The sequence below is a fragment of the Haliotis rufescens genome, unplaced genomic scaffold, assembly GCF_023055435.1.
Source record: "Haliotis rufescens isolate VD_foot unplaced genomic scaffold, xgHalRufe1.0.p SCAF_5, whole genome shotgun sequence".
In the NCBI taxonomy this organism is placed as follows: Eukaryota; Metazoa; Mollusca; class Gastropoda; order Lepetellida; family Haliotidae; genus Haliotis; species Haliotis rufescens.
In genome coordinates, this window is record NW_025964223.1 from 20089048 (window position 1) to 20102588 (window position 13541).

At 39.6% G+C, this 13541-nt stretch overlaps 2 protein-coding genes across 7 annotated transcripts in view; one reads left to right on the forward strand and one right to left on the reverse strand.

The window, feature by feature from the left end:
* Window positions 1–66: 66 nt before the first annotated feature.
* Window positions 67–5627, reverse strand: LOC124138991 (proteasome assembly chaperone 1-like). The gene is made up of 6 exons (XM_048383881.1): window positions 5498–5627; window positions 4761–4870; window positions 4010–4221; window positions 1476–1674; window positions 1177–1313; window positions 67–711 (listed from the first exon to the last, which is right to left on the reverse strand). Exons 1-6 carry the CDS (start codon window positions 5584–5586, stop codon window positions 637–639), a joined length of 822 nt encoding a protein of 273 aa, XP_048239838.1. The 5' UTR covers window positions 5587–5627; the 3' UTR covers window positions 67–636.
* A 137-nt stretch (window positions 5628–5764) lies between these two features.
* Window positions 5765–13541, forward strand: part of LOC124138990 (synapse-associated protein 1-like) — a 58764-nt gene continuing 50987 nt past the window's right edge. For all 6 annotated transcript variants that reach the window (XR_006861725.2, XM_046505932.2, XM_046505928.2 and 3 more), the window contains exon 1: window positions 5765–6084. Coding sequence is in view for 5 of the 6 variants with exons in the window: in XM_046505932.2 (XP_046361888.2) it covers window positions 5835–6084 (250 nt within the window). In the remaining variant the exon portion in view is untranslated. The remainder of the gene's footprint in view (window positions 6085–13541) is intronic.

Sequence of the window (13541 nt, forward strand, 5' to 3'; positions counted from 1 at the left end):
TGTTTAACGCTGCACTCAGCAATATTGCAGCTATATGACGGCGATCTGTAAATAATCGAGTCTGGACCAGACAATCCAGTGATTGATATCATGAGCATCGATCCATGCAATTGGGATCAATGACATGCTTCAACCAAGTCAACGAGCCTGACCACCCGATCCCCTAAGTCACCTCTTACGACAAGCATAGTAGAGAGAGGTCATTAGTTGGTCCATTACTTCAACAGGGTGTACTTGTTTAGATGTTGGGACTTGAACTCAAGTCTCTGATGTGACAGGCAAGCACTTGAACCACTGTGCTACCCTACTGCCTCCATGCCTCCAATGCAGGCTGAATATTCCTGATTACTCCCTGATGGTTTCACAGCACTTTTAGCAATATTCCAACAATGCCCTGATGTGGGACACCAAGAAAGGGCTTCACCCATGTACCACAACGGACTCGACCCAGGCCCTTGGTGTGACAAGCCGACCTTCAACCACTCGGCTACCCTTCCGCCAGAAGATAGATTGAACAGCATACTAATTGATGCAGTGACTGGCAGTTCACGGTAAGCTCCAACATGTCCGCAGCCTTCATCTTAAGCACTGTCTATACGAGTGTTAACAAAGGAGGCCAGTGCCCAGCGCAGATCACTACAAATACAGTGTGTTCTGACTTGTGTGTTGGTCAACAATTTTCAGCAGCATCTTGTCGCCTTGAGGATTGCTCTGGAACATAGAGGATTGATGTTGTTTATTTCCATTATTAATAATATAAGTAACAAAATATATCTGAGTGACTATTGTTTTATGCACAGTCAGTAATATTCTAGCAATTAAGTAAAAAAAATATTCTGAGCTGGGCTGGGTTAACCATGGCTAAAACACTGAGCAATAGTTTAAGCTCACCATCACAAAATTCTTTGAGCTTTGAGAAGTAGCTAAAACTTTGCAAGGACATTGGTTTCAACCACCTTCAAAAAGTCATTTGAGATTTGAGCATCATTTTAAGCTCACCTTAAACGATAACTTTGAGCAGTGTAGCTTTAAACTCACCTCTACAAATACTCAACTCAACTTAACAATATCCTTGACAGGTGTAGCTTTAAACTCACCTCTACAAATACTCAACTCAACTTAACAATATTCTTGACAGGTGTAGCTTTAAACTCACCTCTACAAATACTAACTCACCTTAACAACATCCTTGAGAGGTGTTGCTTTAAGCAGTGGTTTAAACATCTTCATCGTGGGCAGGTCGAGGAAGATGGAGTCGGTGTAGCTGATGTAGACGATGGCCTTCACCCCGTGCACCTGGCAGTAGCTCATCACTGGGATGGAGACATTACATTACATTACTTTACATTCACAAACACACGCGCGTCTTATGGCAAGCATAGTGTACGTACTCTATATTCCATTACACAATTGCATTTATAGTTCCGTTATTTCTTTCCTTCAGTATATGTCCCTGACACAGGTGCTCGACTCACCTTGGGCGGGCAGTCCGGTCAACATACTGGGCTGCTCCAGGATCGCACAGGCAGGGGATGCTGGGTAATGTGCCGTCTTCAACCCTCGTAAAAATGGAGTTGTGAGTTCTGAGATTGGAATGTCACTTTTATATTCACTTGTCATCAGAGAGCACAGCACAGCCACATAACAACTGGACAGCTCAAAACCACCTAGAACCTGAAAAGAAAATCGAAATGAGAGGGTGAGTGAGTTTGGTGAACTGATTTGAACAGTGTTTCAGTGATGTCACATGTCAGCTTGTTCTGGACGGTCCCCAAAGTGATGATGGGCTAGACGTTTACCACTTTGGAGAAACCCATCAGCTCACTGATGTTGCTGACAAACCTAGAAAAACAATCGGTGAATTTTGGATTTGAGTGAGTGAGTGAGTTGGGTTTAACGCCGCTTTTAACAGTATTCCAGTCATATCGCGGCGTGTCAGCTTAATGTGGGAAGAAAGCCCGAAGTGATGCAGGTTTCAGATGTTTACCACTTCGGTGAAACCCACAAGCACGGGTATGGTGCTGACAAACCTAGAAACATAATTGGGGCGAACCGGGATTCGAACCCACAATCATAGGTTTCTGGCGTGCCCAAGGGACGCAACTCTGCACAGCGAATCGCAGCGCCTTAGACGACTGGGCCACCCGTGCCCCCCTTTTGAACCCATGATCCAGGGTTTACATGGCACAAATGTAGAGAAAGGACATAGGAAACATTATACTGCATCCCGACGGAAACACGATACTATTCATTGTACCTTCAACGTATCAAGAGCAGTTAGGGTGTCTGTCATTTCATCCATCAATCACGACCACTGTCCATATGATCATTGATTCATTCCAGCAGAGACCATATACCGATGGTCTCTGATTCCAGCCTCTAAAGTAATTATTTAAACGTGCAGTACACTACACCATTTCATTACTTTACAGGACCATCATATTGCCTGCCAAGGACCCTTAAAATTAACTATTTGGGGTCCCCTGGAGTAAGTCAAGGTTAAACCCTGCATGATCATAGGTTTTTGGCATACCTAAGGGACACAACTCTGCACAGCAATTTGCAGCACCTAAGACGACTGGACCAACCATGTGCAAAAATTGTAATGATAAGTCTGATACATGTGATAAGGGAACGCTTTTAATTATTTATTTTCTTTATCAACCTAAAATATAAAATGAAGTATCTAAATCTACCTATTTGACAATGATTTGACCAACTGTTCATTCTTCATTGAATTAGAAAAATAATTAGATACAAGTCCCAAATGCATATGTATATTCTCTGGCCATCTAAAATGGTGGATAAAGCATTCCCTGACAAAAACAAATACATTGTTACTGCAAAACTAGTAAACATTCTGCATTTTAAACAGATTTGGCACTAACTTTTTCCACACAAACAACAAAGAAAGCAGACTGTTCCTGCGCATATGATCATGATAATGTTTCACACACTGTTAACTGCAGTTTTTGACTTCAGACACCAGTCAAGAGCCTGATTATAGTAACACTTCTTTTGGTATTTTAAGACCAGACTATACCAGTCCACAAATTGGGCTGGTAGACTCCAGGTTTGTTTGCACAGACTTTTTTTTGCAAATGAACAACCATCATCAGGGCCAGAGGGCTTTTTCAGAAATAAACATTTCACTGACCTTATTGTGAGCATCATCAACTTCACAACCATCATCATCATCATCATCATCATCATCATCATCATCATCATCACAACCATCAACTTCACAACCATCATCATCATAGCTATCAACTTCACAATCCTCATCCTCATTATCGTCATTATCGTCATTATCGTCATCATCATCATCATCACAACCATCATCAACTTCACAACCATCATCATCATAGCTATCAACTTCACAATCCTCATCATCATCATAGCTATCAAATTCACAATCCTCATCCTCATTATCGTCATCGTCATCATCATCATCATCATCATCATCATAGCTATCAACTTCACAATCCTCATCATCATCCTCATCATAGCTATCAACTTCACAATCCTCATCCTCATTATCGTCATCAAAATCCTTCTCATCATCAGAGCTCGATTTAAGTAGCTTGATTTAACTTGCACCAGATGCATGTTGACATGAATACCTAGTTGCACCAGACATGTGACAGTGTCAAGATTTTAATTTTAATGATGTGTTGCTGTAACACACAATAGGAACCAGTGCACATAATACTGTGTACCCACAGTTTGATGACATCAAGCCCAAGAAAGCAAGACAAATTACAGTAGGGTACATAAAGTTTCGAGGTATTGATTGTGTTCAAAGATTGGGGCGGTAAGGGATAGTCAGCCACAAATTTGATTTTCTTTTACATTTACTTGGTGCATGTAGACATAAATATTAGGTTCCACTTTTCAATAATATGTTGCTCTGCTGCATGTTTTACAGATCTAAATCGAGCTCTGTTCATCATCATCATCATCATCAACTTCACAATCCTTATTGGCATCATCGACACCATCATCCTACCTCTTCCACCCAGGAGAAGCACTGTTCCTGTGTTACATCAGTCTTACACTGACACACGACCACCCCAGGACTGTCAAGGGATCTGTACAGGAAGCATGTTTTGTCTGTCGGTGACTGCTGACCAAGTGTCACAATATCTCGATCTTTCAAACCGCTGAAGACTCCTCCTAGTGTCTCATATCTGTCTTGCATTATGAACGTTTGTGTGAATCCTGAAGCCAAGATCAGAAACCAAATAATCAATTTAGAGAGAAGTGAACATGGAAAAGGAGAGGGTTGCACACTGCTTTAAAACAATATTAATATCTCAGCAATATCACTTTTGTTTGTTGTTTGATACCACACTTAGCAATATTGCCACCATATGACAGAAGCCTGTAAATAATGGAGTCTTGACCAGCCATTTGGGAGATTAAACATATGTTTTCAAATTCATTCAATGCCACACATTATAATATTTGAAACCTCTGGCTAACAGTTACCAGGTTGCTTGCTTGTTTGTGGTATAACGCAGCACGCAGCATTATTCCAGCTTTATGACAGTGGTCTGTAAATAATAGTGACAGACAATCCAGTGATTGACATCATGAGCAACGATCTACGCAATTGGGATACGATGACATGCGTCAACCAAGTCAGCGAGCCTGACCACCTGATCTCGTTCGTCGTCTCTTACGACGAGCAGTCGTCTTTTACGGCAAGCATGGGTTGTCACCAGGTCGATAATGGAGGATTATTTAGAAGCTCTTACCTGTTGCTGCTGGTCCCACAGCAATGATGAGTGTATCACATGGCAGCATCTTAGTGGCAGTCTTCTCCATCTCCTCTCTTGTCTTAGACGACCAGTGTACAAAGGAGGAACTGACACAAACAATAACAATATTTAATCATTCCAAACATTACTGTTTACTGTATGTCATAATAAACACAAATACAACTGAATAAGCCAAATTATGCAACTTTGAAAGTATTAAAATATGGATGGCTTTTTCTTCGCGGATTCAAACTTTCTAAACCCCAACTCAGCACATAAGATCTGTGAAGCAGAAGAGGCACGCGAGATCTGTGAAGCGAGAGCCACAGTCGGCAGCCTGAGCCAATTTGCGCTATAGTAAACTGCATTGCTACTGACATCATTGATATGATCTTCCACAAATGCAAAAAGACAGCTTACTGAGCACGTACGTTTTTGTTTATTTAAAAAAAATAATTAAAAAAACATCAAAGTGTTGTTTTGAGAGTTTGTTTGTATCCTCACTATCCTCCTACGGAGGCCTGAGTAGTCAAGTACTCGACATGGAATTCTACTAACCTGCAATCATGCTTGAAAACACTATTTTATGATACCACGAAAATAGGTGACACAGTCATAAGAAATCACGTGCGTCATTGGAAACATGATGCTGGCAAACGGACCATGAACTGTCGAATGTATGTACGGACGCATTTAGGATAGTGTACACTTGTTACATAAATTACGAACAAAACCTTGCAACAGGTACGTCATCTTCATCTTCATCATCATCGTCAACAGCACGGGACGTGACTGGCAAAATTTCTCCAAAGAAGGTCGCCATGTTGAATATTTACATATCGTATTTTCTCGTATCAAGGAGAGCTTCTAATATATATACCATTATATTTTTTTATGATATTAGTTCTTAAGAAACCAAGAGCCTAATTCAGAATAATATAGCAAATATAAAAATAGCAGCTAAAAATATTCGTCGTGCTTGATCACGTGACATATGTTTATAAACCTATGCCCAGGTGGGATTCATTTGCGAAGTTGAATCAGCTGTAATTTTATCCATTGTCAAGAAGTATGTTTAGTTCCGTGTCGAGCTGGCTTGGCGTTGGTGAAAAACCGTCTTCACCAACGTCTTCTGACGACGATAAAGAGAATCAGACATCTGAAAACACTAGTGTTTCGTCCCCAACGGAAAGTGTCAGTAGCATTAGTGACACGAAAACAGAAGACTCTACTTCTGCCTCCGACACAGAAGATCTGACAGCAAAACAAGCTCTCGAGGAATTGTCTGCAAATGCCATCAACACTGCTAAAGAGTTTGGGAGTGAGTTTTATTATTCTTTATATCCTTATCAGTGCTTATAAACACCAGTCGTTACAGGTGGTAGTTGTAACACCATCTAAAAATATCCATGTCATCAGATATTGTTCAAGGAATCATAATTCTATTGACGTTTTTGATTAACATAACATATCACCACTCAAAATACTAGCTATACGTAGATTTGTATACATCTTTAAATGGCACCAGTGATCTTATGTAAAGGTCATCATTAAGAATTACTGTCAAGGACAGCTGGGAATATGCAATCATGCATGTCAAGAAAGGTCAGCATTGAGCACTGTTCAGAGAGAACAATGAACGCTGAAGACAATTCCCTCTTTAATTTACGATAATACCTGTGCTGTTTTAGTGACAGAAGATTTCTACCCCTTAGTCATTGTACAAGCTAGGTGTAAACAAAGAGGCGAGATAATAATTATAAATCATTGATTTCTTGTCCTGAATAACTTATTACCTACATATACTCGGACCCCATGGTACCGCGGCATTCATCGTATCGCGGCATTTGTGATTTCCGGTAGTTCACGCGGGACACGCCTCTTAGCGGCTGTCTATTAATGCAAATCAGTAACCAGGAAGTGCTCACTTCGTAAACAATTTCAATTTCCTCGGAATGTGAAATTTTGCTGTAAGTAAGGAGTTATTAATCCGTTGATACATATTTCTGGCATCTGTTGTAATAATGCCTTACCCCCATCTATCAATGGCCAACGATATAACCCGCAGTTCCCCAAGTAAACTTTCTCTATCGACCTGAACTAGATCACTTGCATATTCATGGCGACTAATGAGGTAACGGAAGTTACGTAGTCCGCACATTTTTTCCCGCTCTGTGCCCAGAATCTATTGGGAGATCATAAGGGCCATAATGCCAAACTTAGAAATACGTTCTTCACTAGTAACCAAAAGATAAATACATACTTTGGGCATACGAGGAGTGCTTTTTATATATTTATTGTTGACTTTTAACATTTTTCCATTTTGTGACAAATTATTGTCATCCAATTTTTTTTAAACAATCTTAAAATATCATTTCTGATATTTTGATGTTGACTTATAAAAATATTTTTCTCTTACTTTTCGGTAAATATGCATTGAATACCTATTGCTGATAACACATTTAGAATTTTACTTGTGCTGTCTTTGCACTTGTCTGGACAAATCACTGATGTCTGGCATGATCATACCAAGTGGTTGGTAGAATTATGTCCTCTTTTTGTCCACTTCGGATCTCCATACACAACTTTTCTCTGTACCGAGATACGATGGAGTTCTCTCCCTTGTCAAACTGAGCGCGAGGCCCGGCCTTTACCCGGAGCTACTGATGTAAATAATGAACTTTTATAAGTAAAATATGCATTGTTTGATAACATGAATGATATCTGATACAGAGAACACGAATAAACATAAAGGTTAGTGAGTGCATTTTGTTCCGTTTAGCGTACATGACAAGTACCGCGATACCCTGAGGTTGCAGGCTAAATACATAATCAAGAGCTTGCAGACATATAATACTGTTCAGTATGTTCATGCAATGAAATGCCGTGCGTGGAATGCTCATGACCGGAAGGAACATTTATCATATTTACGGAAGTTCACGAATAAAAAATGCATAGGCACTAACACATTTACAGTCAAAGCAAGGGGATTTTACGGGTGCCAGGTTTATTGTCTAATTCTGTCGTACACTAAGGGATTCCCCTGTTTGGAAATAGAACAAAGAAAAACAAGGGGGTGGAACATCCCATTTTAAATAAAATCACTCATTTGACACTGCGGCAAGTTTGTTTTGACAGGATCATAGACACAGAGGTAGATTTAAAGACAAATTCATATGTAGCCAGCAGCGCTTGCTCCTTTCAAAAGTTACTGTCCTCTCTCTAAACTAACTGGCACCAAAATAAATGTTTGAGGCCACTACTGAGTTACCCAGGGGCCCTGAAAACTTCAGAACTCCTCCCCCTAAAACATCATTTCCTGCACTCTGAGATTAAATCTTGGCTTCATTTGCCTCATTTTCTGGTGATTTTATGTTCAAATAAAGATGTTGATGTAAAACAATGGCAGCCTGTTGTGTCATTCTACCAAGATGATCTTTGAGTTAACCATTCACACAACCTCATCCCCCTTCAATAATTTCTTATTGAAATTACCTGATTCATGAGCAGTGATCTATTTAAGACATTAAACAAACACAGATAAGGGGTGAAATTTTGGCTAGCAAGATGGGCCATCTACTTTATGTTTACTTTTGTAATTCTAACTGGCCATCAGGGACATGAGCCAACGGGCCAGAGTTAAATTGACCCCTGTAGTTATGATGTCAAATGACATTTAACGTGGACATTCTGTGTTAACTTAAACAGTTTATAATGACTGGTGACAAAACGACAAGATTGCAGAGCTGTTCATGTTTAACTTTTCCGTGTCTGTGACTTGAATCTCAGACAAATGCTAAAGCTACCTAAAGTCTACATTAATTAAATGAGTAGGTGTTATACTGTTGTGAGATATCTTTATTCGACATCACAAATGATGGAGATCTGTAACACAGAACAGGAAACATAACTTAATGCAACACATGATTGTATAATGTAAATGTACATAATCCTCTATTAATGTTATCTGCTGGCTTTCAAATGGCCATTATTCTAATAAGTAATAATAAAATTTAATCCAACATTTGTAATGACTGTGTCAGTGTATGTAATCATGGTAATGGGATATATGATGTTAATGTAACCTTTTGGATAAGAATAGATTTTATTGACTTATATTTGATTTAGAAAGAGTAATTATCTTCACTCTCTCATTCATGCATATATATGACTTTGCTGCAGGAAATCACGAAGTAAAAAGATTTGGATCTTATGCTAGCTAGCTAGATGTTATAAATGAGGTGAAAAGTTCACCTCAGAGACTGAGGACTAGAAGCTTTTCTGCTTCTGTGAAATGAATCACCGCCAGATACTAAAGCTACCATCAATGGCTGTGACCTATCAAACAATCTGAAGAAATAACTACATGATCTCACTGACAGTTGATGTAGCAATTTTGCCTTCCATTTTGTTACACATGATTAAGCCACTCCAATTTCTTAGAGGTGAGGTGAAATTGGGTTTAACGTCGCGTCCAAGATTATTGCACTTATATAGCGACGTGCATGCACGTGTGTGTGTGTGGCTGCTTGTACTAGTCCGGACTGATGCCAATTTATAGTGCCAGCTCACTGAGATACCATGCCGCAGTTTAACATGAATACCCTACTCAGACACAGTATACTGACTCCGAGCCGACCAGACTTTAGCCTCTTAATGCCGAGCGCCAGACAAGGTAACAACAAGTCTGTCTTTTGATGTCTTTTGGTATGATGCGGCCGTTGATCGAACCCCGGACCTTCCGCTCTCCGGGCGGACGCTCTACCACTAGACCACGGAGACGGTCTCCAATTTCTTAGAATGTTAAAAGTTGCTATGTGTCAACTCCATCACTTCCACAGTTAGACACAACTCTATGGTAGTAGATCCTTTTATGGAAGGTCAGTGATAAAAGATGTCACTTGTTCTCACACACCAAAACAACAAACTTGAATCAACATGAACACAAGCTCAGTTCCATGGTTCCAATCGTAAAACTCTTGTCCGCAGCAGGGGCTTGATGGCTGGAGAATTAGAAAAAAAATCTTTATTCCTTATCATGCTCATTGCAAATGCTTAAGTTTAGGGGTGGGGGTGATTATGGCCCTGCAAGTTTTCCATCCAACAAAATCAACTTACTTGACTTCTAAATGTTTTATAAAGTAACTGAACTAAACCGATCCTATTTTCATTCATATGGTGTTAGGAGTTGTCATTGATGACTTCCAATCTATAAAAGCCCTACAAATGATTGTCACCTAGTAAATAAACTTTGTTCTATAAATGTTGTGGAAAAAAACTAGTCAAAACACATGAATGCGTGACAAAAGAGGTAACAAGACTCAGAAATTCAACATTTCGGAATTAAGTTGTTGTTGTTGTTTGTTTGTTTTTTGGTTTTTTGTTTGTTTGTTTGTTTGTTGTTGTTGTTTTTTTTTGGGGGGGGGTGGTTAGAGAGGTATATCTCAAAACTTAAAGAATTAAGTTTTAAATCCATCAAACTTTTGAATGGGTCCCTAAGGGTTAGTAGTCAGACAAAAAGACATATAAGTACTATGTTGCATTTTCAATAATAGGTTGCACAGGTGCATGTTTTTTGTTTTTTTTATATGGCTAAATTGAGCCCTGGGAAGTATTCTTTCACTGATGAGTATCATGACTTATGAGTCAGAAAACATGAAAGGGCTGTGTTCACTGCCTTGGACACTGTTTCTAGTTTTAGACACAGCAGCTTATTTTGTCAGACCTTACATCATGCACATCGGGACACTGCCTTATAAATATACCAGGGGTTGCATGGACAAAGGACAGAACCCTGGGGACGTTGCAAGTGCTTTGCCTGACGTTTCATCGTTGATCACAATAGATTGTTAGCAGCCAGCCAGGATGGAGGCAAACCAGCTCCGGGCATTTCTATCAATTCCCATTTCCTGTTTCATGGTCAAGATAGGCTTATCCGAATCAATGGGGTCGAAGGCTGCATTTAGCATGCCTAGATCCAGTGACACCCAAGAAGTCAGTTTACCAGTGTCTAACACACTCACCGCATCATTTAGTATCTTCAATAGGTCGGTTTCGGTAGTATAGAGAGAGGGGTTGGCTGTCTTATAGCTTGTTGAGAAGATGATTCTTGGAGAAGTGTGCTATAACACATAACATATTATTCAGTACCTTTGACAAAAATATTGACCAATAGTTCTTAACATGCTTAAGATTATCTTGATCCAAGTTGTGTATTTTTCCAATAATAACCTAACCATGTTCCTTCAACACATGGGGGCACGGGTGGCCCAGTCGTCTAAGGCGCCGCTAATCGCTGTGCAGAGTTGCGTCCCTTGGGCACGACAGAAACCAATGATTGTGGGTTCGAATCCCGGTTCGCCCCGATTATGTTTCTAGGTTTGTCAGCACCATACCCGTGCTTGTGGGTTTCACCGAAGTGGTAAACGTCAGCATGGTCAGAGACCTGCATCACTTCGGGCTTTCCTCCCACATTAAGCTGACACGCCGCGATATGACTGAAATACTGTTAAAGCGGCGTTAAACCCAACTCACTTACTCACTCACTCCTTCAACACGTTTAATATATCCAGAGGCAAGACTTATGTTGATGGACCTTGTTAGTCATCTTCTACTCAATGGGAAGCAGAAAAGTATTATTCTGTGAATCATTAGAATATTTCTTTTGTAACCATGGTAACATGCATGTTAGCTTAAAATGCTGTTTATGTATAGAAATCCGATTTTCTTCAGTCATTCTCCAAGTTTCGTTTCAAACCAGGCAATGTATGGATGCTTCTGATCATGCATAGTGATATTGGGTGACTAAAACTCGCTTGTCATCTGTAGTAAGCCGCTTGTGGCCAGCCTGAAGACATCAAGTAGGTTGCAGTGATTACCCTACCATCTAGGGCTGGGACGAGTCCAAATTTACTACCTGGGTACCCATCCCCTATTACCCGACCCTACCCGGGTACCTATTGTAGGTCTCAAGAGATAGGTACAAATTGTTCGATTGAGGAAAGTTTGACCGTAGCCCTGGCAAAATATGTTTAAATATACGTATAAAACAATCTGGTGTATACACTGAAGTTGACTGAAGTTTTATTTTTATTCAAACATATAGAAGTCAGAAGGAATGGGCGTAGTAGTCAGAAAGAACTGCGAACATTTGTGTCTTGTAGTTTAAACATTTAGTTCTAGATAATTTTGTCTTTAAACAATATCTCACGTGACTAACCAAGGGTCCGGGTAGTCGTAGTCGTGGGTAGTCCGGGATACCCAGGTCCTACTCATTACACCCCCCCCCGACCCGAGTACCCGAGTTACCCGTCCCACCCCTACTACCCTCCGACCCCTATTTTCTTGCCTGGGACTCCCAAAGTTATTCCAGATAGTCCACAGGTCTACTGGATAGACCCAAGTAGATCCCTAGATTGTTTTCCAGTCATGAATTATTGGGGGATAATAAGATTGAATTAAAACATAACATAAATACTCTTGACAAGAGTTAAAGTTAAAGGCTGGTTACTCTTCCAGTCTTACCTAGAGGAAGACTTTTAACTGCTTTGCAAATCCTTTTCTTGATTGGTATTCTACATTTGAAATAGATTCAGCATTCAAAATGCATACCATCTTCATTATGTTTAAAGTTTTATCAATATTTATCAGAACACTTGTTTTGTTGACTTTTACTCTCCATTCTGCTTACCTTGCAATAATGACAATACATTCAGTAGACATATTGGGTCTACATTAATGTTATCCACTGGATTTCAAATGGCCATTATTCCATTAGGTATTAATCAAATGTAATTAAATAGTTGTTATAACTCTGATAATAAAACGCAATAACTGTGTCAGTGTTTGTACTTGTATACATTATGTTAATATGTGACCCTAGGAGAAAAGGGACCTTATGGCTGCTAGGATACAATTGTGATGTGATGTCATAATGATGTTTGCATCAACTTGCTTCAGTGAAGATCACCATGTGTGAAGTCATGTATCTCTGTAATAACTATGAAGTGAAGCTTGTAAATCATGTGAATTGTATTTTTCTGTTTCGAATATGCTGCAGTTTTAAAATATAATGAAAAGTCAAAAATTTTCACAGGTCCCTTGTCTCATGGTTGGTCACAGATAACCTTCAGATTCAATCTTTTGGAGAATAGATTTTATTGATTTTGATGTATTTCAGAAAGATTTATAATATTCACTTGTTTATACCCATGTACATGATGTACATGACTTTCCTGCAGCAAATCAGTAAGTAAATAGATGTGAAAAGGTCAAGAATACCTTGGATCTTATGCTAGTAAGGTAAATGTTGTAAATGAGGTGAATAGTTCATTTGATGTGGTTCTCAACCTCTTGAGACTGAGAACAAGACGAAATCTCACTGCTAGCAGCTAAGTTGAAGTGATTGTGATCTTTGATCAACATCAAAGGGTCATGTAAGTCAAAATGGACGTCCACATTGCCCAACCAACATTTCCATATGTAAACATAAACATGACCTAGATAAATGTCTAGGTTTGGGAGGTCAATGTTAGCCAAGTGGTAAAGATATTACTCATTGCTATAAAATATGGAGCCTGCAGGCGGGGTGAGGTGAAATGTGGATTTAAGTTGTGTTCAAGATTATCACACAAATATAGTGATGTTTGTGTGTGAGTGTGGCTGTAGTACTTGTCTGGACTAAAGCTAGCTATATTGTGCTGGCTCACTGAAATACCATGTCGCAGTTAACATGGACACCCCACTCAGACACAGTATACTGACTCCGAGCCAGCCAGT

Bases quoted from the DNA above. Each gene is read 5' to 3' on its own strand.
- LOC124138991 (XM_048383881.1), bottom strand. From the start codon at position 5,586: ATGGCGACCTTCTTTGGAGAAATTTTGCCAGTCACGTCCCGTGCTGTT. The intron at 4,871-5,497 runs GTTTTGTTCGTA...TGTTTGTGTCAG, and splicing joins GATGACGTACCTGTTGCAAG to TTCCTCCTTTGTACACTGGT. The intron at 712-1,176 runs GTGAGTTAGTAT...TCTATGTTCCAG, and splicing joins CTCTCAAGGATGTTGTTAAG to AGCAATCCTCAAGGCGACAA.